Source organism: Sus scrofa, chromosome 5, assembly GCF_054392235.1.
Source record: "Sus scrofa isolate SSC_HxYL_T2T_F1_AM1 chromosome 5, Sscrofa_HxYL_maternal_Yorkshire_Landrace_v2.0, whole genome shotgun sequence".
In the NCBI taxonomy this organism is placed as follows: domain Eukaryota; kingdom Metazoa; phylum Chordata; class Mammalia; order Artiodactyla; family Suidae; genus Sus; species Sus scrofa.
In genome coordinates this window covers 93966606-93993619 of record NC_139387.1, presented here as the reverse complement: position 1 = coordinate 93993619, position 27014 = coordinate 93966606, and the positions used below count along the sequence as shown (strand labels likewise).

Here is a 27014-nt window from a genome sequence, read left to right as displayed (position 1 = left end):
ACTTCTGTATGCCACACGCACGGCCCTAAAAAGACCAAAAAAAAAAAAAAAACCCAAACAAGATATGAACCAGCTTTTCTCTAGGGGGTTGGATTATGGATGGTTTTTCTTTTCCTTTTTGCGAATTTTTAAAAAAAAATTTTCTGAATATTTATATAGCAGAAGTCAGCAAATTATGACCTATGGGCTGGCCATTATTATTCCTAGAAATAGCTTAAATATGGAACAAGATAGGGGCTTAAGAAACATGGTTGATACTAACATGAGTTAATACTTATTTTAAATATAATTTAGGTGAATAATTCATTTTCTAGGACCACTGGATACTCTTTTAATGATATTCTAAAGGGATGATTTTTTTTTAAATTGTATTGCTGTGTAATTGATTTACAATGTTGTGACAGTTTCTGCTCTACAGCTAAGTGATTCAGTTGTACATATACACATCCATTCTTCAGACTCTTTTCCCATATCGGTTACCAAAGAATATTGCAATAATCATCATTTTTTTGCACACAAGTGCTTCTGTATTCTTCTAGCAGAGTATTAGGCAAAGTGTACACAAGCAACACAGCCTTTCTTCAAGAAACACTTATGACATTATGATGAGAGAGATCCACAACTTAATCTGTACTTAATGAAATAATGACTATTACTACTAATATCACTACAACTAATGATAAAAGTAATATGAAGAAGAAAGAGGGGAGGAGGCAGTGGAAAAGGGAAGAGACAGTAAAATTAGCAGTGACAAGAAATTACTGCACATATTGTGCCCCGGATTGAGTAATCTATGTAGATAAACTCAGTTACCTTATAACTGTTTTTATCTCCAGCTTATGTTGGTGGTTATCAAGTTGGTTTTTTTAATTACTCAATGAATTTTACTACATTCATAGTTGTACAACAATCATCACAACCCAGTTTTATAGCGTTTCCATCCCAAACCGCCAGTGCATCCCCCCACCCCACAACCTGTCTCATTTGGAAAACATGAGTTTTTCAAAGTCTGTGAGTCAGTATCTGTTCTGCAAAGAAGTTCGTTGTGTCCTTTTTTTAAGATTCTACATGTAAGTAATAGCATATGATGTTGGTGTCTCACTGTCTGACTTCACTCAGCATGATAATTTCTAGGTCCACCTATGTTGCTGCAAATGCCGGTATTTCTTTCTTTTTAATGGCTGAGTAATAGTCCATTGTGTTTATGTACCACATCTTCTTTGTCCACTCCTCTGTCGATGGGCATTTAGGTTGTTTCCATTTCTTGGCCATTGTATATAGTGCTGCAGTGAACATTGGATTACGTGTATCTTTTTGAGGTATGGTTTTCTCTGGAGAGATGCCCAGGAGTGGGATTGCTGGATCAAATGATAATTCTATTTAGTTTTCTGAGGTATTTCCATACCGTTTTCTACAGCAGCTGCACCAATTTACATTCCCATCGACAGTGTAATAGGGTTCCCATTGGATACTCTTTTAATGATATTCTAAAGAGATGATGATTTAATAAATGTAGAGAGTTCAGAAAGGAAGATCTGTTGTCAGAGACAGAGATGAGTTATTTAAAGAAATCCATGTGGCTACTTCAGGGTCTTTTAAAACTTAACATGTAAAAGATGCTCAGATACACGATATGTAATGATGTATGTAATGATGTATGTGTCACCATTCCTATGTTGAAACCATAGGAATGGTGACAACACTTGCTGTGTACCTGGGTCTTTGCAGAAATGCTGTTCAGTCCTTAAAATGAACCCTGACAGCCACATGAAAGTGTTTTCCATTTTGTACAGGAGAACACCGATGCCTGAAGAGTTTAATGAGTTTTTTCACCCAGCTCTTACAAGGCGTGGCCACTTGAACCCAGGTTTATCTAAATGGAAAATGTATTGTTATCTCTAGCTTTTTTCTTAATGAGTTGCCATCTAGGTCCACAGAATTTGAAGCGATACCTGGAATTTAGACTTTAACTTAATCAGGAAATGCATTTTTAGTTATTTATTAAGTTTCGTTGGTGATCCACCTTATCTGCGAGAGATGCATTCCAAGACCCCAGTGGTGCCTGAAACTTGCAGATGGCACTGAACTTGTATACACTGTGTTCTTTTCTATTACGTATATTCCTGTGATAAATTTAATTTATAAATTAGGCGTAGTAAGAGATTAATAACAATAATAAAATAGAATAATTATAACAATACACTGTAGTAGAGGTTAAATAAATGTGGTCCCTCTCTCAGAGTATCTTATTGTACAAATTTAATGCCACTTCCATGTTAACTAAACATTTAACACACACTGTGGCTATAACTTGCAGTTTGAGGTACACAGGACAACTAGCAGTAATTTCTTTTTCCTTCCTCATTATTTCACAGATGGAATATTCATGCTCACCATAGGTTTTTTTTTTTTTTTTTTTCCCTTAGTATGATTAAGTTGAGAACTTTCATCCTTTCACCGAATGGAAGCACTTCACACAGCTTCCTTTTGGCCTGTCTGAATTGTCAGTATCACTAATGTTGCATTTGAGGGCCATTATTAAGTAAATTAAGGGTTAGTTGAACAGAAGCACTGCAGTACCACGACAGTTAATGTGATGACCGAGATGCCTACTAAGTGATCAATGGGCAAGCTACCCTGGACAAAGGGATAAATTCACATCTCAGGTGGGGTGGAGCAAGATTTCATCATGTTACTCAGAATAGTGCACAATTTAGTATTTTTGATTTGTTTATTGCTGGAATTTTCCATTTTGTATTTTTGGACTATGGTTGATAATGGGTGACTGAAACTGAAAGGTGAAATCATGGACACGGGAGGGACTGCTGTGTATAAAATAGTAAATAAGCTCCTTGTTCCTTGCTATGTTCAAGAAGATTCTTGACCTTATTTTAAGGAAGTTTTAGCAAATCACTGCTCTGGTTAAGAGGTTGAACTTTATGAACTTTGAGAATCTATGAGGTATATGATTTTATAATGGTGGTGGGTTTTTTTTTAATTCTACTCGTGCATTTTAATTCATATTTAGATTATATGAAGGACTATAACTGTATGAACTCTTTTTTTTTTTTTTTTCTTTTGATCACACCAGTGCCATGTGGAAGTTCCTGGGCAGGGATCAAATCTGAGCCAAGCAGTGACAATGCTGACTCCTTAACTTTTCACCACCAGGGAACTCTGATCATGATAGGGACTCTCAAAGTGCTGCACAAATCTTTTAAAAATCACTGCTTTGGTGGGATTGATGGCATCTCTGGAGCATCAGGACACAGGTTCAATCCCCAGCTGGGCACAGTGGGTTAAGGAATTGGGGTTGCTGCTACTGCTACATAGGTCACAACTGTGGCTGTGACCTGGAAACTCATGGCCTGGGAACTCATGGCCTCAGGGTGGCCAAAAAGAAAAAAAAATCACTGTTTTGCTTATGTTTTTCTTTTTTCTTTTTTTTTTGGTTGTGCCCTGGCATGTGGACATTCCTGGGCCAGAGATTGAACTATGCCACAGCAGCGACCCCAGCTGCTACAGTGACAACATCGGATCCTTAACCCACTGCACCCCAAGAGAACTTTGTTTTGCTTCAGTCACCCAACCCATTGCACCAGCCAGGGATCAGACCTGCTTCCTAGCACTCCAGAGACACCCCTGGTCCCGTTGTGCCACAGTGGGAACTCCTTGCTTAGTTTTGATAGGTTGATATATGACTGCAAACATTGTAATTCACTAAGGATCTCTCTATCTTTTGTATAGTCAAAGTCCATGTAGTTTATGGTTTATTGAGTTTAGACTAGAAGAAAGATTTGTCTACTCAAATAGATATCCTTTTCCTCAGCAAAAATGGAAAATATACAGCAACATTTTGTCTGCACTTTAGCCATATGAAAATGAGGAGCCAAATATAATGGATGACCACAGTAATTATCTTACCTTAGGTGGAAGGTTATAGATCCTCTTGTTTCCTTAGACAGAAGTTGTTTTTTGTTATTCCTAAGTATTTTTCTTGTTGAGAACTAGTACTTACTGTTTTGAAATATCCTAGAAGTTGACTGTGAGTTTTTACTATGTAAAAGTGAATGGTTTTAAATCTTTTTGGAGTGTGATATATTAGGACAAACAAGAAGCCCTCAGAATTAACTTTTGTTCTGTGGCATTTTTAGCTGGGACCTATACATGTAGCTGACAGCTGCCCTCTGGAATGCATTTCCTTGCTTGACTGGGGTCTATAACTAAACTGTTTGAAGGTGTCTTCCAGCTAGTTTCCCATCCTGTGGATTCTCCTTACTCATGTCTCTATCTGTATTACCATTTCTGTGCGGAGAAAAAAATAGCTTAAATGTAGAAATACTTAGTCTCAGCATAGTAAATGATAATAGCAATCAAACTGAAAGCAACATTTTAGTAAAAGTAGATAAAATTCATTCAGTGTTGATCCAAGACCTGTTACTCAAACTGGCTCTTTGTTTATTCTTGTCCAGCAGAAACTAGAAAGAGAATGTCTCCACGGCCTCCAGAGATGAGTGTTTCAGTGACAGGCCAGCATTGCCCATAGGCCAGTGCTTTTGAAAGAATGGATATGTAGTCTCTCCCCAGTCTAGAGTGTTGCCAATTCCGCTTTTTGAGCTTAGTTAATTTTTTATTGTGCTTCAAGTGTTGAATTGCCAGCAATAAGAGTCAAAGAAATATATCCAAATATATATTGAAAACAAATACAGAATATTATTGCTTATTCTCTACCAGTATTACCTGATGCTTCTTCATGATTTGACTGTGACTGGGCCTTTTATTTATGGTAGAATGTTCTAATCCTGGTGAATGAATGTGGTTCATCTCAGTGTATCATATTTTTCTTCTGAAAAAGAGATGATTGAAGTTAATTCTATTCCAACATAAAATCGTGACAAATATTCGGTTACTAGAATTAGGGTATCTTAGGATCATCTCATAGTCCCCTAAATGATTTTATGGTTGTCATGATTGAAGCCTGCTATGCTAGAAACCAGAGACCTTCTAAATCCCTTGTGAATAATGTAGTTTGTAGGTGGCCATCATTTATAGCTTATGTAAACGTTCTCATGTATGTTTGCAATTACATGAAATTTATTTGTATTTTCAGTCTGTTCGACACTTGAAGTACTCCTTGTTTAAGAAGTCGCTCCTGGGCAGTGTTTCAGATAACGGAATAGTAACCCTCTGGGATGTTAATAGTCAGAGTCCCTACCACAGCTTTGACAGTGCCCATAAAGCTCCCGCCTCAGCCATCGGTTTTTCTCCTGTCAATGAATTGCTATTTGTAACTATAGGCTTGGATAAAAGGATTATTCTTTATGATACTTCAAGTAAGAAGTAAGTGTAACATGCTCATTTCTTAATTTAGTAACAAATAATGATTTCATTAGCAGCCACATTTGTGATTTGTATGGATGTCTGGTTAATGTCAGAGGAGCTAAAGTTTGTGTGTTTGTATCTAACCAGAATTATTAGATAGAAGCTTCTCTTTTTCTTCTCATGACGAAAAAACGAGATGGGCCGTGGGTATTCTGTGGAGGACTTCTGGATGGTGAATGTTGGGGGCAGCATGTTGATGATTTCCTGTCTTTGTTCTGGCATGTGTGCATGTCATTCTTGTTTCCCAAATACAACTAAATTTGTGTATTTTTAAAGTAATATGATTAATTTGCTTTAGAATTAATGCATTATTTAGAGCAGAATTTCTAAACTGTTAACATTTTAGGCTGGATAATTCTTGGTTGGGGGCGGGGCTGGGCATTGTAGGGTACTCAGCAGCATCCCTGGCCTCTACTTAGAGATACCAGTAGTACTCCCTAGATAAGCAAAAGTAGTAAAATTCCCTCCAGTTGAGAACCACCGAATAGAGCTAATGCTCTAAGTATATAATTCCCTAAGTATCTAAGGGTACATGGTTCTCTTAAGTACTTAATTATCTGAGTACCTTCTTGTCCTTCTTACAGTTCTTAAGTGTGCCTAGTTAGCTTTAAAAAAAAAAAAAAAAAGCTGCAAGAGTGCCATAGGTGTATGCAAGACACCTAACCACATCTAAAGATCATGTAAAAGAAAATGGTAGTAAGATTACTGCTAGGGAAGGACCTACTGTGAGCCCTTCTTACAGTTTACTGTTACTTATTTCATTCTCCTTATTATTTTTTTCTTTTTTATTCTTTTCTTTTCTAACGAATTTACTGAGAGCCCTCTCTTACCAGACACTCTAGCAAGGAGCTTAACTTCAGCAGATCAGTATCCATATTTCTGTATTACTTCCGGAAGGATTAAGCCCATGAATTCTGTTAGCTTTTTGGTCCAGAGATGCATAACTAAGAGAAAGTAGCAGCTGCTTCCCTGTCAGCGGTCAAAGACCTCTTGAGGCCTAAGCCGTCACTAAATGGCAAAGGGGTACTTAGAGACTCCTTAACCCTGAGGCTAGAGCCTTTGTTTGTGGAGGGACGTGCAGGAGTTCTGTAACATTCACGGCCAAAGTGATGATTACTCAAAGAAATAGGTCCTATATCTAGAAGATGTAGAATGTATCTATTGGACATGAATAGAAAAATAGGATGGAGTGTTTAGCAGTTCCTTTATGTGCCATTGTGTTAAAAATGCCTCTAGATCTAATTCTAAATTTCTGCTCGAAACAAATATTTGAGATGGATATTCTAAGTAACTTTGGTTTTGGTTGATAGTTATTTGTATGTCATATAAGCGTATGTGTATATATTCACATGTCTCCATATACTTTGTTCTTCTTTCCAAAGGATAGTGAAAACGTTAGTAGCTGATGCTCCTCTAACGGCAGTAGATTTCATGCCTGATGGAGCCACTTTGGCTATTGGATCTTCCCGTGGGAAAATATATCAGTATGATTTAAGGATGTTGAAATCACCAGTTAAAACCATCAGTGCACATAAGACATCTGTGCAGTGTATAGCATTTCAGTACTCCGCTGTTTTTTCTAAGGTAAGATATTTTCTTTCCTTATTTTTTATTTTACTAAATAAATCTAAATCGGAATATAGAAATCTTATGTTGTCACTTAAACGCATCGTAGTTTTGCTTCATAACTGTCTTTGTCTGAAAGCATTTTAAATAATAAAATCCATTTGATACTTAGTTTGAAACATTTTTTTTTGCACTTAATTCCCACATTCCTTTCTCTTCAAAAATATTGAAAGGCTTTTATGTTTCAGAGGGAAGCTCTCATATCCTACCAGCAAGCTTAAGATTTCTAAGGGCAAAAAATAAATATATTTTTTTAACTAATAGGGAATTTATAAAATATTAATGTATACTATGGAACATTAGAAACATGATCTTTTAAATATTCCATTACATTTCAGTCAGGTTTAAATAAAGGCAGTTCAAATAAGCCCACAGCCGTGAACAAACGTGCTGTTAATGCGAGTGCTGCTAGTGGAGGAGGCCAGAATTCTGGAACTGTCAGAGAAGCAGCCACCGCCTCTGCTGCCACAGTTCTGCCACAGCCCACGACCGCCCCTGTGGGGAAAGGAAAGGTTGCTGTTCAAGACAAAGCAGGTAAGTGTTGCTTATATTTAATATTTGGATTTGCCACCCTGTGTCCCTCCTCAAATGACTGTCATTATCACTTTCCTCAAGAACCTAAAACTCAAAGTTGCTTGAGTATTTGGGTAGATTATTGGTAGATTAATAATTAAAATTATTAGTAAATAGTAAAAAATTGAAACAATTAACTTTAGCTCTAAATTTCAAAAAAATTAATGAAAGGTACTTCTCTTATTCTGTTTCGCTGCACTTCTGTTGTAAGAAATATTGATTATCTTAAAAACAGAATAATGCCACCAATTCAGAAGTACCAGCACAGACCAGCTGACTTTTCATTGTATCTTCAGATTAATCAATAGAAAGTATGAAACTTGGATGTTGTCATTATGATTTAATCTCTTAGTTTTGAAAAAACTTTTATTTCATATTTCAGCATAAAAAGTAAGTCAAGTGATGAAATGAATATATTTAAGTGCTGGATAGTTCCTGGCACATATTAAGCAGTAAATCAGTCATTTGTTAAATAAAAATAAATGAAAGTGTTGCAATTTTAAAATAATTTCTTCTATTCTGATAATCATGTCGATGAAACGGTTCTTTTTTTTTTTTTTTTTTTTTTTTTGCTATTTCTTTGGGCCGCTCCGGCGGCATATGGAGGTTCCCAGGCTAGCGGTCAAATCGGAGCTGTAGCCACTGGCCTACGCCACAGCCACAGCAACGTGGGATCCGAGCCGCGTCTGCAACCTACACCACAGCTCACGGCAACGCCGGATCATTAACCCACTGAGCAAGGGCAGGGACCGAACCCGCAACCTCATGGTTCCTAGTCAGATTCGTTAACCACTGCGCCAGGACGGGAACTCCTGAAACGGTTCTTAAAAAGAATTCATTTACGGAGTTCCCGTCGTGGCGCAGTGGTTAACGAATCCGACTAGGAACCATGAGGTTGCGGGTTCCATCTCTGGCCTTGCTCAGTGGGTTAAGGATCTGGCATTGCCTTGAGCTGTGGTGTAGGTTGCAGACGTGGCTTGGAGCCTGCGTTGCTGTGACTCTGGCATAGGCTGGTGGCTACAGCTCCGATTTGACCCCTAGCCTGGGAACCTCCATATGCCGCAGGAGCGGCCCTAGAAATGACAAAAAGAACCAAAAAAAAAAAAAAATTCATTTATAGGTTCCTATTGTGGCACAGCAGAAATGAATCTGACTAGTATCCATGAGGATGCGGATTCAATCCGTGGCTTCGCTCAGTGGGTCAGGGATCTGGTGTTGCCATGAACTGCGTTGTAGGTCACAGATGCGGCTCGGATCCCGAGTTGCTGTGGCTGTGGCTGGCGGCTACAGGTCCGATTGAACCCCTAGCCTGGGAACCTCCATATGCCACAAGTGTGGCCCTAGAAAGCAAAAACAAAAAACCCAAAACCCAAAGAATTCATTTAAGAGTTCCTGCCATGGCACAGTGGGTTAAGAATCCTGCTGCAGTGGCTCAGGTCACTGTAGAGGTGCAGGTTCAGTCCCCTGCTCAGCACAGTGGGTTGAAGGATCTGATGTTGCCTCAGTTGAGGCTCGGATTCAGTCCCTGGCCTGGGAACTTCCATATGCTGCAGATGCGGCCATGAAATTAAAAAAAAAAAAAAGAAGAAGAAGAAGAAGAAGAATTCATTTAGGCATTATAAAGGTGTAACATGGTAAGCTTCTCCACACTTCCTGTATTACCCACAATAAAGATCTTATTCCCTAAATTCCCGAAAGCCTTTTTGTTTTTATTTTAAGAAGCTATGCTATAGTGTTAACTCAGACATATTTTAAAAAGTCTGCATGATATATCAGTTTGTCTCCAAAATATTCTTAGTAGAAATGGATCTACTCATGTCTCTTTAATTTTTGAGACAAATGCTAACTTGAGCATAAATATTTGTTGGTGCGTTCTCAGTATGAATTTACTGTTTCCAAATGGAGACAGAACTTTGTTAGTCTTGATAGTGTAGAATAGTTTTTTAAAATAGTAAGTATATTTGTTTAAATTATCTGTGAATATCTGTATCATCCTTACGTAAAAATCATTATATGTTACATAGAAAAATAATAAGGTCCTTATTTAAGAACTCCTAGAAACACTGTTGCTGTCTATTTAAAAGAAGTTGGTCTTTTTGAAATAGAAGATGTTTGCCAGGATGCTGAATTAACTATATTATAAAAATTGGCATTATTTTAAAAATTATGAATTGTATTCATAATTTTTACAAATGAAACAAAATAAAGATTCTTCCGTGTACTCTAAACTTTGTGAAGTCTCAATGTTTTTCACTTAGTTTTTAGTAAGGAAGCTCCTGTGTAACAGTGGCAGCATTAATTAGCTATGGAAGACTTGGGTCTGCACGGCCACCAATTAATGATCATTCTTGGCTGATTAGCAAAATGTCTGGCAAAATGTATGTTTACTATGCACTCATAAAGAATTAAAAATTTGTGTATGTTTTTATTTTGAAATAATTACAGACTTAAAGTTTCCATAATAGTCCAAAGAAGTCCTGAGTTCTAGTTTATCCTTTAGCAGATTCACCGTTTTATAAATTTTGCCACATTTGCTTCATCATTTTCTCTCCCATCCACATACTAATCAGGCCCATCCCTGCTTAGCTTCCAAGATCAGGCGAGATTGGGCATATTCAGATTGGTATGGCTGTAGATCACTTTTTTTTTAGCTCAAACGCACACACGGATATATATGTTAAGGCTTAAGTTTCAGGTCTATTACCTTCCTACCTGGACGACTTTAGGGCCAAACCTGTGTCATATGGAGTTTCCTAGACTAGGGGTCGAATCAGAGTTGTAGCTGCTGGCCTGCGCCACAGCCACAGCAACGCCAGATCTGAGCCGTGTCTGTGACCTACACCACAGCTCACAGCAAGGGGCAACTCTGGATCCTTAACCCACTGAATGAGGCCAGGGTTGAACCTGTGTCCTCATGGATGCTAGTCAGATTTGTTTCCACTGAGCCAGGACGGGAACTCAGCAGGCAATTTTCTTTTTTCTTTTTTTTTTCTTTTTTCTTTTTTTTTTTTTTTGGTCTCTTTTGTCCTTTTAGGGCCGCACCCACAGCATATGGAGGTTCCCAGGCTAGGGGTCTAATCGGAGCTACAGTTGCTGGCCTATGTCAGAGCCACAGCAACGGCAGATCCCAGCTTCGTCTGTGACCTACACCACAGCTCAGGGCAATGCCGGATCCTTAACCCACTGAATGAGGCCAGGGATGGAACCTGCAACCTCATGGTTCCTGGTTGGATTTGTTTTCACTGGGCCACGACGGGAACACCCTAGGCAATTTTCTTAACCACTCTTTAAAGTCTCATTTTTCTCTTCCATAGATAATGTTTAACATTTGGGGTTATTGTAAAAATCAGAGAGAAAGTGCCTGGCACACGTAGGCCCTCAGTAAATTATACTGTTAATGTTGCTGTACAGTCATTATTATTGCTATTAGAAGTGTTTTGTAAAATAAATCTAAAGCTTGAAAAAAGTTTGTATTGATCCTACTAAAGGTATCCTATTATTATTATTATTAGTTTTTTTTTTTTTTTTAGGGCCACACCCGCGGCACATGGAGGTTCCCAGGCTAGGGGTCCAATCGGACCTGTAGCCACTGGCCTACACCACAGCCACAGTAATGCTAGATCCGAGCCACATCTGCGACTTACACCACAGCTCATGGCAATGCTGGATCCTTAACCCAGTGAGCAAGGCCAGGGATCGAACCTGCGTTCTCATGGATTTCCACTGAGCCACGAAGGGAACTCCCCTAATTTAATTATTGAAAAGACCCTCTGCAGACTTGTTGGTAGTGCTTATTTTAAGTAGGAGATAGCCATTTAAGAAGTGAAAAATAAGGCTTTAGGAGTACCTGTTGTGGCTCAGTGGTAACAAACTTGACTAGTATCCATGAGGATGCAGGTTTGATCCCTGGCCTTGCTCATTGGGTTAAGGATCCGGCATTGTGGGCCAGCAACTGCAGCTCTAATTTGAGCCCTATCCTGGGAACTTCTATATGCTGCAGGTGTGGTCTTAAAAAAAAAAAAATCAGGCTTTAGCACTATTTTCAAATGATACCACGCTTCTATTTCATAAAGTAACAAAGGCTAGAGTTATGCATTCAAACATCTTAAGAATCTAAAAAAAAGGAAACATCTTCTTTATGTCAGTTTATACTCTTGGTATGAACACCCTTCAGTGATGGTGATGTACATTGTTTGGTCATATTTGAACTTTCTTTCGGAAAGGTTTATTTTATGCGCCAGGCTTGAACATTTTTGAATGTTTTGAGCAAAGCGGATCTTTGTTTTTATCCCAGGCTCTTCAGTTTTCATTTGGGACCAAGATGGCGTAAAATACTCTTTAAAATATACTGCAGTAACACGCTACCGATTCAAATGCCAGGCTTTCATCAAAGTTCTTCAGTTTCTAGAACTCATCCCTTGACCCCAGAATGAGCAAGAAGCAGTAGCGTGCAGAATTCCTCTTAGAGTGTCCTTGCCCTTAAGTCATATAATTATATACTGAGAGGGAAGGTCACCTGCTCCCTGCCTCTTCATTGTTGTCTACTGTACCATTCCTTATGAGTCTGGTATTCTGGTTCCTTCCTCTCAGTGAACTATCCTGAGGTTAGTGAAGTCATTCGAGGTCAAGAATGCAGAGAGCAGTGTTACGTCCCCACTGTTCGCGAAGGACAAGATCAAAGAAGGGAAAAAAGAAATCCACTCGCTCCAAGTTGGGGAAAGGAACTAACATTACTTGACTACTGCTCTTTGTTAGGCATTGTGCTATATCTTACAGACTTAAAACAATCATTTGTAAATGATCCTAATAGTCGGTCACAAACAAAGGTAAGCTGTGTTCAGTATACTTTGTTTAAGAGGGAAGCCTTGGAAAAGTGCTTTCCAAATAGATTTTAAAAATGGCGCTATAGGAATAAGTTACTTGCTTTTGAGGAGCCCTTCGTTCCAAGAAATGATGGTTAACTGAGCTCCTGTTATATTCTTTCTTTTCCTGATGCTTAGCTGTTGTCATATTACCAGTGATATAGGTAGTACTTTAATTTTTAGGGTGTAGCTTCTCATGGTAAACGTATTTGGATGTAATAAAACTTATTTTTATATTCATTTTCTCCAAGGTCTTCCTCGAAGCGTAAACACAGATATTTTGTCTAAGGAAACAGACAGTGGGAAATCTCAGGATTTCTCCAGCTTTGATGATACTGGGGAAGGTAGTTTAGGTGACATGTTCTCACCTCTCAGAGATGGTAAGTCTTCAAAGCAAGGGTGCTGTTCTCTTGCTCTGGTAATCACTATGTTTTTATTCTGGCTCCAAGATGTGGATAATACCTTAATCTCACTCTGTTGAAGACACTTGCTAGTTTTCTCAATCCCTGGGGTGGTATCTTTTCCTTTGCCCTGATATTTCAAATGTTATCATTCCAAAATATATGCTAGTAATTTTCACTTGGGAACCAGGCAAATAGCTCTCAAATTAGCATTTTTATTTCCACAGAAGTTTCTTAGAGGAAGTTTTGCCTCTGTAGGCAATCTTTTGCTTATATCTACTGCTAAATAAATTTCCCCTAAATCTTGGATATTTTAGAGGCCAAAAATATCTTCCTAAGATTAAAAAAAATTGTTTCTTTGATTATTAGTATTTAATTGGTATTTAACGTTTTCATGGGGAAATATGGCTGGGGGGTAGTTGCCTCATCTTTTATATTATGTATGAAAGTGCACCCCCATTCTCCCATTGCTAGTAGATGTTACCATGAAAAAGAAGAAAGCCAAAGAAACAAAAAAACCCACAAATCATTGTTTACTCTGTATGAACTCGGCACATTGTTTGGCTGTTTTTTTTTGGTACTAATGTTCATACTAATTTCTTTAATGGGACAGTCTCACTGCTAGTAGCAGTGTTATCAACAATAGCGGGAAAATTTCTAGAGGGTAATTTGGCAGACCTAAGTATTCATACTTTTTGGCCTGTTAATTCCATATCTATAAATTTACCTAAGAAGATATTCAGAAAAGCCCACAAAGATTTGTGTTTACTGTTACTTATAAGAGTGAAAGCTGGAGGGAATCTTAATGTCAACAGTAGCAGAATATTTAAGTTATTACATCCGGTCTTGATTTTGTACAGCTTAATTTTTTACTTTAAAATTATCTCATTTCAAAATTTTCTACAACTAATTTCGTAGTCAGAAGGACCAAATACATGAGTAATGGTGCAGAGTTATTGAGGGTCTTCTGCCCTGCCCCAGCTTGAAAACGACTCCTTAAGTTTCCATGTCAAAGTCCTGTCTTCCATCTTTCAGGATGAAGAGTGGTCATACTGTGTAGTTCAGGGTAAAGAGAGAGAGATGTGGGCAAAGGAGGGAAAAGTGGCTTGGGCCGGAGTTAAGAAAGGTTTTAGACATGAGTACCCGGTTGGGGGACTTTGTTTATGAGAACTGCTGGAGTAATTTTTGAATTGAAGGGGCTCTTTGGAAGTGTTTGAGTTATAAATGAGTTATAAATGAAACTCTTTAATGGTTTTTGAAAGTAATAAATAAGGGTAGAAATTCCTCTTTAATTTCTATCTGGGAGTTCCGGTTGTGGTGCAGTGGAAACAAATCCGACTAGTGTCCATGAGGATTCCGGTTTGATCCCTGGCCTTGCTTTGCGGGTCGGAGATCCGGCATTGCCGTGAGCTGTGGTGTAGGTCGCAGACGCGGCTCAGATCTGGCGTTGCTGTGGCTCTGGTGTAGGCCGGCAGCTGTAGCTCTGATTTGACCCCTAGCCTGGGAACCTCCATGTGCCAGGGGTGCAGCCCTAAAAAGACAAAAGACCAAAAAAAAAAAAAAAGCAGAGCTGGAGGATAGGATAGCCTTTCCCAGAGTTCTCATCGTGGTTTATTAGGTTAAGAACTGGACGAGTGTCCACAGGATGCAAGTTCAATCCCTGGCCTTGCTCAGTGGGTTAAGGATCCAGCATTCCCATGAGCTGTGGTGTAGGTCACAGATGTGACTCGGATCTGGTGTTGCTGTGGCTGTGTTGTCGGCTGGCAGCTGTAGCTCCGATTCACCCGCTAGTCTGGGAACTTCCATATGCTGCGGGTGCAGGCCTAAAAAGCAAAAAACAAAAATGAAACAAAACAAAAGAAAACATATGATTAGAATTTGAGCCATATGCCCTTCATTTATTAGAGTTTGATGTTATTAATAAGAAAAAACATGGATACTAAATATAGTACAGGTTTTCATTGTCAAAAGATTTGTGTTTTAATCTCAAAGATTCAACACTTCCTAGACAAAAGGCTTAACTTGTTTGTGCCTCAATTTCTTGATTTCTAAAGTAAGAATACTTCTGGCTTTGTTAGGAAAAAAACGAGTAGTCTCTAAAGGTGTATGTGTGTTGTGCAGTGACTAGGTATGATTGTGTAGATAGACAGATGACTGGATGGAGAGAGGGATGATAGTCCGCTAATATGGTTACCATGCAGGATAATCAGTTTATTGGTCATCTGAATTCCTGGTGAATTTTTTAAATAACCTTTTCCCATTTTCTATTAACCTGTTAAAATGGAGTTAAACAGTTTTTAGTTGTTATTTGGTAAATGAATAATATCACCTTATTGAGATATTTTGGCCACACCCATGTGGAAGTTCCTGGGCCAGGGATCGAACCTGAGCTGCACTTGTGGCCTGTGCCACAGCTGCAGCAATGCCAGATCCTTAACCCACTGTGCCACACGGGAACTTTTGTATTGAAATATTCTTAAACGTATTCTACCACTGAAATATTAATAAAAATTTATATTTTTAATAACATTGTATTGCTTGCAAAATTTTTTACACTATTTCAATTGATTGTCCAAACAGTCTTGTAAGATGGTCAAGGCACTGTCCCCATTGTATCGTGCAAAAACTGAAGCTTAATTGTATAAACGTCTTGTCCAAGGTCACAGCGCTATTAAGTGGTCTAGGCGGACCTGGATTACAGATCTCCAGAGCCTACTCCATTGCTTTTTGTAATACACCTTCCTGCCATAGAATGATTGTTTCATATTTGCTGCTATGCCTGAAGCTAAAAGAATGAAAAGGGAAGATTATATTTGTACTAGCTTTATCTTCACTCAGATTTTCCTTCTTAAGGATGGAAAGTCTCTGAACTCTTTGGGGAATGAATAGGAAGCATAAGTTGCTATGGCTTCTTTTTCTCTAGTTTTTAAATTTGATTTTCTAATTTTATTATAGATGCTAACAAAGGAGGTGATGAGTCCATAGGCAAAGGAGATGGTAAGAATTATTGAAAAGTACTTTTATGAAAATTAAAAGTGATACCGTATATTATCTATTGCTGTATAACAAACAAATGACTCCAACAATTTGAGGTTAAAAGAACATTTATCATTTCATAATTACGGGTTAAGAATCCAAGTATGGCTTAGCTGGGTGCCTTTGGCTTCAGGTCTCTCTAGATGCTTTAGGGGTGTTAGCAGTCATCTCAGGGCTTGACTGGGCAAGGATCTTCCACACTCGTCCATGTAGCTATTGGCCAAAGATAGCACTTCCTTCCATGTGGGCCTCTCCACAGGGCAGCCGACAACACAGCAGCTGGCTTCCCTCAGAGCTGGTGCAAGAGAGTGAGAGAGGGCATTCCAGATGGGAGCCACAGGGAGTTCCCTGGTGGCCCAGTGGTTAGGGCTCAGTGCTTTCACTACTGTAGTCCAAGTTCAGTCCCTGATCTGCGAACTAAGATTCTACATGCTGCTGCACACTGTGGCCAAAAAAAAAAAAAGAAGCCACAGTGTGTTTGTAACTTAACCTTGGAAGTGAGATCCTACACTTTTGCTATATATTCTTTATTAGAAGCAAGTTTCTAAGTCCAACTCACATTCCAAGGGAGGGGATTACCTGAGAGCATATGGATCTGTGGCAGGAGGCGCCTCCTCAAGGCTACCTACCAGAATATAGCACAGATATATACCAAAGTAATAATTTTATTAAAAAACTTATGTTGACTAAAACATTCATTATATTTTGCAGTTTTCGCTGTATTTTTACATACAATATCCCTTTAAACCTCACCACTCAGAGAGATGGCTATCATTATTCACGTTTGTAGCTTATGCAACAGTCACAGGGAGTTTTAGGATTTTTTACCCCAGAATTCACATGAAGTAAGGGGTAGAGCTGACGGGTGCACCTGTCTTCTGGATCCAAATTCCTTGTCTCTGTACTGTATTAACACGTCTATTGCATTAAGTGCTTTTCTTGAATATCCAAGATTGGGGAACATTCTATGTAAGTGCTGGTTTTTGCCTTTTCTTTTTCAGGCCTAGACTTTCTATCACAGTTGAACTCAGTGTTTCCTCTAAGAAAAAACCCAGCAGCTTCAAGCACCTCAGTATTGCATTCTAGTCCTCTTAATGTCTTTATGGAGTCTCCAGGGAAAGAAGAAAATGAAAATCATGATCTGACAGCTGAGTCTAAGAAAATGCATCTTGGAAAACAGGAACCTAAAGATTCCTTCAAACAGGTATCCGCCTATAAATGAGATTGAACTCACTGTGTGTGTTTATCACCAGCAAGTATAATGAAGGCAGCTGCCCTGAATATGTTGTCATTATTGACAGTGCTGTGTGCTCACTAGATAGAAAATATTCTTTTCTTTTCTCTCTCTCTCTCTCTTTTTTTTCTTTTTTTTTTTTTTTGTCTTTCTTGGCCTACACCCACAGCATATGGAGGTTCCCAGGCTAGGGGTCTAATCGGGGCCTACGCCACAGCCACAGCAACGTCAGATTCGAGGCACGACTACGACCTATACCACAGCTCACGGCAATGCCAGATCCTTAACCCACTGAGCAAGGCCATGGATCAAACCCGCATCCTCATGGATGCTAGTCACGTTCGTTAACCACTGAGCCATGATGGGAACTCCAGGTAGAAAATATTCTTAAATCTTGATGTCACCTGTGAAAAGCTCAAGAAAACTTTTGAAATCTGTCTTTGGATATGTTGGAGGTAACAGCAGGTGTAATCATAAGCTGTTTTTTTTTCCTGAGACAAGATACTTGCTTAAACTGTCTGTGTAAGAATATTTTATACCTGAATTCTTCTTCTTCTTCTTCTTTTTTTTTTAATCTTTTTAGTGCCACAACTGCGGCATATGGAAATTCCCAGGCTAGGGGTCAAATCTGAGCTGCAGCTGCTGGCCTATGCCACAGCCACAGCAGTGTGAGATCCGAGCTGCATCTGTCACCTACACCACAGTGCACGGCAGTGCCAGATCCTTAACCCACTGAGCGAGGCCAGGAATCAATCCCACATCCTCATGAATGCTAGTTGGGTTCATCTACGTGGAGGCACAGTGGGAACTCCCCATACCTGAATTCTTTTAGAATGCATTTCCATGCAACACACAGCATCAAGTTGGTGGTCAAGTCATTTACCTTAAGTCTTAGAGCAAATTTGTGGTGCTGAGAATGTAATTCCTCATCGTTGTAATCTTTTGTGCAGTATGTCTGCTTGTTGATGTATATATTTTTTAGAATGATATTGAAAAGATATCATTTAAGAAATAGAAAAATGTTTTTTGACCTGTTTTTCAAATATTTCTGACTAGTTATCACATAAGAGTTTGGGGATTTATTTTTCTTTTTTGGCCTATGATTACAATTTTGAATGATATTCAATAGCAGATTCTTAGTAAATGAGCTTTTCCTCATCATGTTATCATTGCAACTGTTTTTCAGTAGTGAACTTGGTCTATTTTGCTACTGGCCTTAGTAACACTTTTTTCTCCTTCAAGAAAGACTCCCTAGTCTTCCTTTTTCTGACCCCACTTACTGGGAAAAAAAAGAGAAAAGTAGATATAAGTTATATGGGTAATATGAATAAAACCAGAATTTATATATTGTTTATTTAAAATATGAAGTTTGCAAAGTTGATCCCCAGTGCTGAAATTGGACGTCTAAATACCTCTTCATCATCTAACCAAACAAGAAGTCCTGAGAAATTTGAAAAGCCAGAGAAAGAAATTGAAGCCCATGAACCTCCAGTCAATGGATCCTCAACTCCAAGTAAGCACATAGAACTTCTGGTGTTTGAGTGTTAAGTTGAAAATTCCCAGTATTTAACTTGAAAAGGATAAATTTAGCCATGATTATAGGGGGAAAAGTTGAAGGTATTTAAAATTTTTGACATTTCTCTAGTGTGTGACTCTTACACCAGATGATGTACATGAAAGGCTAAATTCAATCACATTGATCTGATTCTCTTTGGCTGTGCATTTCATTTTCCATCTAATACGTAAGGGTCTTGCTCTACTGTGGTGCAGGTAGGACTGTAATGGAGGACTCTTTGAAAGTGGGTCATTACCTAGCTCAGACTGTCTTTTTTCTTCCCCATATTAAAGTTCTGTGTATAGAGTTCATGGCACAGACCCTAAAGAGGTGATCACATTTAAAACGGTATTAGGTTCAGTGCTAAGTTGTCTGTACAAAACACCTCTTTGTATAAAAGTAGCTCTTTTGTATAGATATCTGTATTTTAAGGTTTCTGTGGATATATTGCATTAGCTTAAACTCTAGGGCTTTGCCTGGAGCACTACTTTACTTCTCTGTTCCTTCTCTTTGTTTTTAATGGTCTTGGTTTATCTAGTTTGTGTGCAGCTTGTCACATGCATCCTTTATAAGAGAAGGTGGTTCAGAGATTCTTCAGGATTAATTCCTCTGCCATATGTTATTACATTAGACAGTTGGCGGTTAATATATAGAGATAAATGACTATTAGAAATAATGTCATAGAAAGTTTCTAAGATATGGTATTCCAGACAGAGAATTTTTCTAAATGTTTCAGGAACACTATTCTTCACCAGTGTTTCAAGTTTTCTCATGCCAAATCATATTTAGAAATGTTTGCTGTCTCTTAGCCCAAGTTGACTATTAATATTTTCTCCATTTTTTTTTATGTTAGATCCAAAGATAGCATCCTCTGTCACTGCTGGAGTGGCCAGTTCACTATCAGAAAAAATAGCTGATACCATTGGAAATAATCGGCCAAATGCACCGTTGACATCTGTTCAAATCCATTTTATTCAGAACATGATACAAGAAACATTGGATGACTTTAGGTAATTGGGAAATTCCTCTTTCTATCTGGGACCTCAACTGGCTTTTTTAATTGGATATAAAACTGTGACTGTAAGTAATGGTGGTGGTTACTACATTTGCCTAGGGTCTGGGGTCCATAACATCGTAGAAAACATGATGAGTTTGTTGAAGCGCTAGGTTTGTTTTATATCATCTAGGAAAAGGTACATATCTCTAGGGTGATTATTGGATAATTTGGCAGGACAGTGTAGTGGGCAGGCTGCCATCATGGATTTTTTTTAATAATCACTGTGTGAACAGATTCTGGTAAATTCAAATGGGATTGTTACAATATTGATAGATCACCTTTTAAATATGCTATGTGTAATAATGTAGCAGAGAAAGATATTTTTTAAAGGAATTCTGAATATTTTCAAATAGAATGCATCAGAATATAATACTCAATTTTAAAAATTCTTGCCTGCATCTATCTTTGTCTTCTCATTCTTTGAATTTTGAACATTGTAAAAAAGTTCTACAGTGCGGCTTCCTTTTAGCTATCATCTCAATATATTTTGAAAGCTGTTTTCCATTATTAGAATCTTTTATTTTTTTCCCCCTTCTACCTTGAGTTACTTAGTACTCAGATTTGGAATAGCATGAGCAAGAATGTTGGAGAAGACGTCTGGTTTTCGTTGGTGTATGTTTCTTTTTAATGTTAAAAATATTTTGAAAAAAAGTTTAATGCTAACAATTTTTTAAAGAAAAATAATCATTTTGGCATGTGTAGTGTGCCTAGTATGTACTGATACTAAGGATACAAAAATGAATGATCTGCCTACATAAAGTTCTTATAGTTTAATTAAGGTAGGTATAGTGTGTCCTCCTATGATGTGTGTTTCTTTAATGTGAATTAATTCAGTTGTAAGTAGGGCAGTGATGACACTGTGATGAGGAAATCTTGTTGGTTCATGTAACAGCCTCTAAAACAAAGTCCATGAAGACAGGTGAAAGCAGCGAAGCCCCTGTCAGTGTCCATCTCTTCCTTTCCCTTCCTCTGAACTTGGTTTGGCCATGTGCTCTGTGTTAGGAAGTGCTTGTTTTTATTATTCCCCATCTTTGGGCATTTTCTCCTTGCCTTCATGCTTGACTGCCCCAATCCTTTCTTCTACTTCCTTTCCCCTTTCACTAAGTGACCCTCACTTTTTTTAAGGCAAAATCTTTGATTATTCAATATTTTTACTAGGATTTACTTGTTTTTGTTAGTGCTCTGTTTCCAAAGTTGACGTAGGTTCCAAATCGTCTGCCCCAGTCCTTTCTCTTTGTCTTTTTATTTTCTCTTTCCTTCCTTCCTTCCTTCCTTCCTTCTCTTTCTTCCTTCTTCCTTCCTTCTCTTTCTTTCTTTCTTTCTTTTCTTGTTTTCTTGTGTTAAGAATACTTACCTGAGACCCTCCCTCTTAATAGATTTTAAGTGTACAGTATTAGTAACCCTGGGCTCAGTGTTGTACAGCAGGCCTCTTTTGTTTGCTCATTTTGTGCAACTCAAAGTTTATACTCATTGATTGGTAACTCCCTGTTTTCCGTTCTCCCCAGCCTCTGACACCCACAATGCCATTCTTTGTTTCCGTGAGTTTAACTGTGTTAGATATTTCTTATAAACAGAATCTACAGTATTTACTTCTATATCTGGTTTATTTCACTTAGCGTTATGCTTTTCGGGTTCATCCATGTTGTCACATGTCAATATTTCTTTATTTTTAAGGCTGAATTATATTCCATTATATGTACATAGCACATTTTTAAAAAATCTGGCCCTGTTATTTTCAATGTATAGTCCTAAAAATATGAGATATTTCAGGAAAGCATAAATAGGGCAAAATAGCAGAATTGTCTGGATACAGTGGACTAGAATATAATGTGAATAAAGCAATGTTGGAAACACAGAAAGGGAGCAGTTCTGTAGATTCAGAAAGAAATTACTGCCCTACCTTGGACTTTCAGCATGCCTTGCATACCTGCACATGGGGACTGGGGCTTAGATTTCTGGCCAAAACTTCTGCATGCTGTGGGCATAACCAAAAGAAAAAACCCCTACAAACACACAACAAAAAGTGAAGGCACCACCAAACCACTGCTGTAGACAAGACCGAAGTGGCCACAGTCTTGCAAAGAAGGGGTGTCTACTTGGTAAGCTCCACATTTACCTCTGCTTTTTCCCCTGAGGGATGTGCAGATTTCACAGTGTGGGGAAAAGAGGCTGAGCTGAAAACAATGGCCTGGAGTTTGGGACTGTCTTCCTGGGTTGGAGAGTACCGGAATTTGGAACTGCCAAGGCAGCCAAGACTGCAAGGCCAAGTTTCTGGAAAGGGGGCACCTGCAGGAAGCAAGCCTAAAACTGTATAATTTCCCCTGTAGACATCTTTAACTCCTAAGCAATGCCTGTACTGAGTTAGAGGGCAGGAAATTAAACATAAAGTGGCAGATAAAGAGGAGAAAAAGATTTTGGCAGCCTTGTGATATTGGAGAATTGAAGGTTAACGTTCAGGACCCACTAAGATAAAGCCTGGTGAATACTCTAGACATTCAGTTGACCTCCTAAAGGAGCACAGACTAAACCCTAGGAATAAAAGCAAACCAGAAATAAACTAACCCTAAGAAAACGTAAAACCCAGCAAGTACAGGATCAAAGGGATCTGCTTGCTAGAAGAAACTTCAATCTTCTTGAAAGACAATAGAAATAAACCCGCAGACTTTCCGCTTAGGATATAATCTTTTCAACCCTAATAATGAGAAGAAGCCAGATAACCTATAAAATCATATTTTTAAAAATAAATTCAGCTTTGAGAGTGGCAAGAAACCTAAATGAACTAAAACCCAGAAAATGATGAGTCCCTCCAGAAGATGAGAGACCCACAGTTGTTTTCATCCTTGAGAGAGCAATGGAGAAAGCAATAGGGTAAGGAGAGCTAGGTAAAGTTTTTATAGATTTTTAAAGGCCAAGTGAAGACTGTCAAGACAGTTTAGGAATCCCAAGGAGTTCCAGCCAAAAAATAAGTCTCCCTCCATTTGCTCACAAAGTTTTTGCCACAGGCCTTCACTGGGTACTTCCATTAAAAGTTGGGGCAGAGCAGGAGCGCTGAGACAAAGCCTGGTGAAGACTTGGGGCAAGGGAGTGGGGGCAGTATAAGCTAGTGCCTTATCTGTATTTCATTGAAATGTAAACCTGTGTCTTTCCTTAGTTTCTATATTGAGGAATGTGGTGTAGTGAGAGTTCTGGGGGTAGAGAGCCTGGGTTATGTAGCCTAGCCCACCATTTACTAGTTGTGTGACTTAGGACAAGTTATAACTGCTCTGTGACTCTGGTACTTCACTGGTAAAATGGAAGTAATAATTTTACCTAGTTGTGAAAATTGAATGAGTTCTTATATTTAAAGTACAAGAAACAGTGACTAGCACATAGTAAATAAATACTAGCTGCATTGGCATTTTTGCTATTGTAATATTAATGATTAACATTCAGTAATTTGAAACTAAGAATTTAGCCAATTTCTTAAATGATCTAAAATTGGTAAAACTGTTTTAATTTTGATAAATATTTTACCTTCTATCCTAGAGAAGCATGCCATAGGGACATTGTGAATTTGCAAGTGGAGATGATTAAACAGTTTCATATGCAATTGGTATGTATGACATATTTTATTGTAAGTCAGTATATTTGTAGATCTAAAAAGTCCATTAGAGGGTGATGTATTTTTATCTGGTTGTATCTATTTACTAAGAAATAAACAAGGAGTTTTAGAAATTGAACAAGGAAAATAGATTTTAACTAGTCACCCTTCTTTGTAACTTATGATAGTTAAGGCTACTTTTTCCACAGCTTTTTTTTTTTTTTCTTCCAATAAGTAAGCAGAAAGCTTCCAAGAGGTGCAAATATAAGCTTTCCAAATACATAAATTTCACCACTGATCTTTAATTTATATTAACAAAGTAGTAAGTGTGGTTCAGTACAAAAAATATTGTTCAGCTAGTTAATTGAACATGAGAGAAATGGTAGCTGAAAACATGTAAAACAGCTTTTCAAATAAATATGAAATACTATAATTTAAAAGGGATTTCCCCTCTTTTCTAGAATGAAATGCACTCTTTGTTGGAAAGATACTCAGTGAATGAAGGTTTAGTGGCGGAAATTGAAAGACTACGAGAAGAAAACAAAAGACTACGGGCACACTTTTGAAATTTCTGTGAATACTTTAATGTTTTGTAATTTAGGAAGCTTTTGGCAACACAGAACTACATGGCATCAGTATTGTTTTCATGGCCTCTGGGGAAGAATTTTTTTTCAAGTAAAAGGGTGATGGGATTTTATACCAACCACTATTTCACTTTTTCTGACTGTCAAAAATATTTATATTTTTATATTAAATAAACTACACAGTGTCATTTGCCTAAAAGGAAAGTCAACAGGATCTTTATTTTTGGAAAGCTTTATTTAGCTATACACTAAGTGTCCTTTCTCATAATAAAAGAAAATTGTGCAAAGAAAAAAAATACGTTATGTATGCTCTTAAATCATCTTTTTTAAGCAGATAATATTTTTGGTTGACAATTGCCTTCTAAATTTTTTTGGATGTTTGATTAAAGAGTTTGATATACCTTCTATTTTTATGGAGAAAGTAATTTTAATTGGTGTCTTGTGTTTCTAAGCATTTGAATAATAAAGCATAAGGTGGGTTAGTAATTATTTTGTTAACTTGATGCAGTCAAGTATGACCATTATTTATTACTTGTACATTTGATTAGAAAATTTTTGGAATTTTGAATTGCACAGATTATGTAATATCTCTTGAATTTATGTTACTGTATTATACTTCTGACATATCTCTACTCCTGGTTGGTATTTTTTAGCTAACTTCACTTTACCTATGAAAACTTCTAAGACTCAACCAGAACCACATCTCTACTGATTAGCTCATGAATTAATAACATGCAAAATTATACTGTAAAATTTCAATCAATATGGTTCAACTTATAATCAGTGAAAATTTCATATTAGATAGTAAATATTACAGGATTAGTGCCATTTTTCTCCTCCCAAAAGAAGTTTATTTTGTTTTGTGGTTTATGTTATTAACCTACTCTAATTCTTTGTGTGCTGTGTGTAATATGTTTATATTATTGACCTTACTATAAAATAAATAAAATTTAAAAAAAAATAGGAAGATTGGGAGTTCCCTTTATGGCTTAGCAGATTATGAACCTGACTAGTGTCCATGAGGATGTGGGTTTGATCCCTGGCTTCGCGAGTGGGTTAAGGATCCAGCATCACTGTGAGCTGTGGTGTAGGCTGGCAACTATAGCTCCAATTGACCCTTAGCCTGGGAACTTCCATATGCTGCAGGTACAGCCCTAAAAAGCAAAAAAAAAAAAGATTAATCATCAAGAGAAGTTACACCTCTTTGACAATAGGTGCATGTGTGCATCCACCTGCTGTGATCTATGCTTTCCATGATATGAGATTAGGTGGGCTACTGACTTGTTTACCTTCTCGTCTCTTGTCCCAAAGATTTAAACTATGTACCTGGGCATAACACTCCTGCCCAATTTTTACTTCTGAGATGACAGTATTTACTAAAATAAAAAAGAAATCTAGTTAGCTTACTAACTTTTTTCCAAGTGATGAAAAGTTTTAAATAAATATTTAATAAGTGTAAACATACTAATAATTACTTCAAAAAATAAAATTACTTTTTCCTAGTGTGGCTCAGAGAATACATTTGTATTAAAGCTTCATTGAAGGGGTTCTGATATCTTCTTTTTTCCTGACAGGTTATGAAAGCATTATGACTTGTAACAGATTTTCATGTATATCATTGTCAAACAGGTTTAGAAGACAAACAAGTGTGTTTTGCTACATGCTGTATTTTAATCTGTTAATATTTTCCTATTGCTTTTTTCTATAAATGCACATAATGAGTATTAAAAGAGATTGGTAAATAAAACAATTTTAGTAACTTTATGCGTGTAGATGAAACATTTGTGTCATGGAAATTAAAAACTAAGTACAAAAAATAAAATTTTAAATGGTAAAAATGGAAAACCAGAAATTAAATTTTTGCCTCTGTATCAAAATAGAATACTAGAGATTGGATTTATGCATCTGAATTTCAAAAAGACCAAAATACGTGAATTATATTGAATTTTTGAAAATAAGTTCAGCTTAGAATTCTGTGTCTAGTAAAAATATCTTTCAAAAATGAAAATGAAATAAAACCTTTTTCATTCTTAGAAAGGCTGAGAGAATTTACCACAAGCTGACTTGTCCTACAGAGAATGTTAAAGGCACCAGATAGAAATCTGCTTCTATGCAAAGGAATGAAGAACAACAGAAATAGTAAATGTGTGAACAAATGTGACTTCTTTTTTTTTCTTATTTTAAATTATCTTTAAGGGATGATGGACCATTTAAAGCAAAAATAATAAGATATTGTGCGGTTAACATATATGTAAAATGAAATGTCTGACAGCAGTATCATCAGGATTGGGAGGAGGGAAATAAAAGTATACCACTGTAAGGGGTCTTTTTTTTTTTTTTTTTTTTTTGGGTCACCCCTGTGGCATGCAGAAGTTCACAGGCCAGGAGTGAACCAAGCCACAGCAGTGACAATGCCAAATCCTTACTGATAGGCTACCAGGGAACTCCTTTATGGGTCTTATACTAACTGTGAAGCAGTATAATACTACCTGAAGGTAGAATGTTATAAGCTAAGAATGTATACTGTAAACCCTAAAGCAACCACAAAAGAAAAGCAATTATAACTAGTAAACCAACAGATACTAAAATGTAGCCATAAAAAACAATGCAAAAGAAGGAAGGAAAAGAAGGGGAACAAAGAATAAATGGGACACAAAGAAAATGAACAGTAAAATGGTAGATTCAAACAGCAATATCAATAATTAAGTATAAATTGTCAGATAATCTTAATATCAGATTGAGTCTTTTTTAATCAAACTATATACTGAATCCATGAAATCTACTTTAAATATAAAGATATAAATAGTTTAAATATAAAAAGAAGAAACAAAACTTAGAAGGTATATTAAACTGAATGCAAATGAAAACAAATTATTCTGATTTATGAGAATCAGCTAAAGCAGTTCTTACAGGGAAATTTATATCATTAAATATCTGCATTAGAAAAGGAAAGGACTCAGCAGAAGGCATAACTCTCCCAGACTTAAGGCAATATTACAAAGCCACAGTCATCAAGACAATGTGGTACTGGTACCAAAACAGGCATACAGACCAATGTATCTTTGATAAAGGAGGCAAGAACATAAAATGGAAAAAAAGACAGTCTTTTCTGCAAGCATTGCTG

The 27014-nt window shown here is 37.3% G+C and overlaps 1 protein-coding gene across 9 annotated transcripts in view; it reads left to right on the top strand.

The window, feature by feature from the left end:
• Positions 1-25654, top strand: part of NEDD1 (NEDD1 gamma-tubulin ring complex targeting factor) — a 44299-nt gene extending 18645 nt beyond the window's left edge. For 5 of the 9 annotated variants that reach the window (XM_021092727.2, XM_084957507.1, XM_084957504.1 and 2 more), the window contains 10 exons: positions 5111-5340; positions 6765-6966; positions 7347-7542; positions 12695-12823; positions 15800-15841; positions 16882-17084; positions 18483-18627; positions 19523-19679; positions 23252-23318; positions 23768-25654. In XM_021092727.2, coding sequence (XP_020948386.2) covers positions 5111-5340; positions 6765-6966; positions 7347-7542; positions 12695-12823; positions 15800-15841; positions 16882-17084; positions 18483-18627; positions 19523-19679; positions 23252-23318; positions 23768-23872 — 1476 coding nt within the window. In that variant the 3' untranslated portion in view covers positions 23873-25654. Of the gene's footprint in view, positions 1-5110; positions 5341-6764; positions 6967-7346; positions 7543-12694; positions 12824-15799; positions 15842-16881; positions 17301-17728; positions 18628-19522; positions 19680-23251; positions 23319-23767 lie in introns of all 9 variants that reach the window. The other 4 variants (XM_084957503.1, XM_084957509.1, XM_084957510.1 and 1 more) reach the window with 2 other exon arrangements.
• Positions 25655-27014: the final 1360 nt, after the last annotated feature.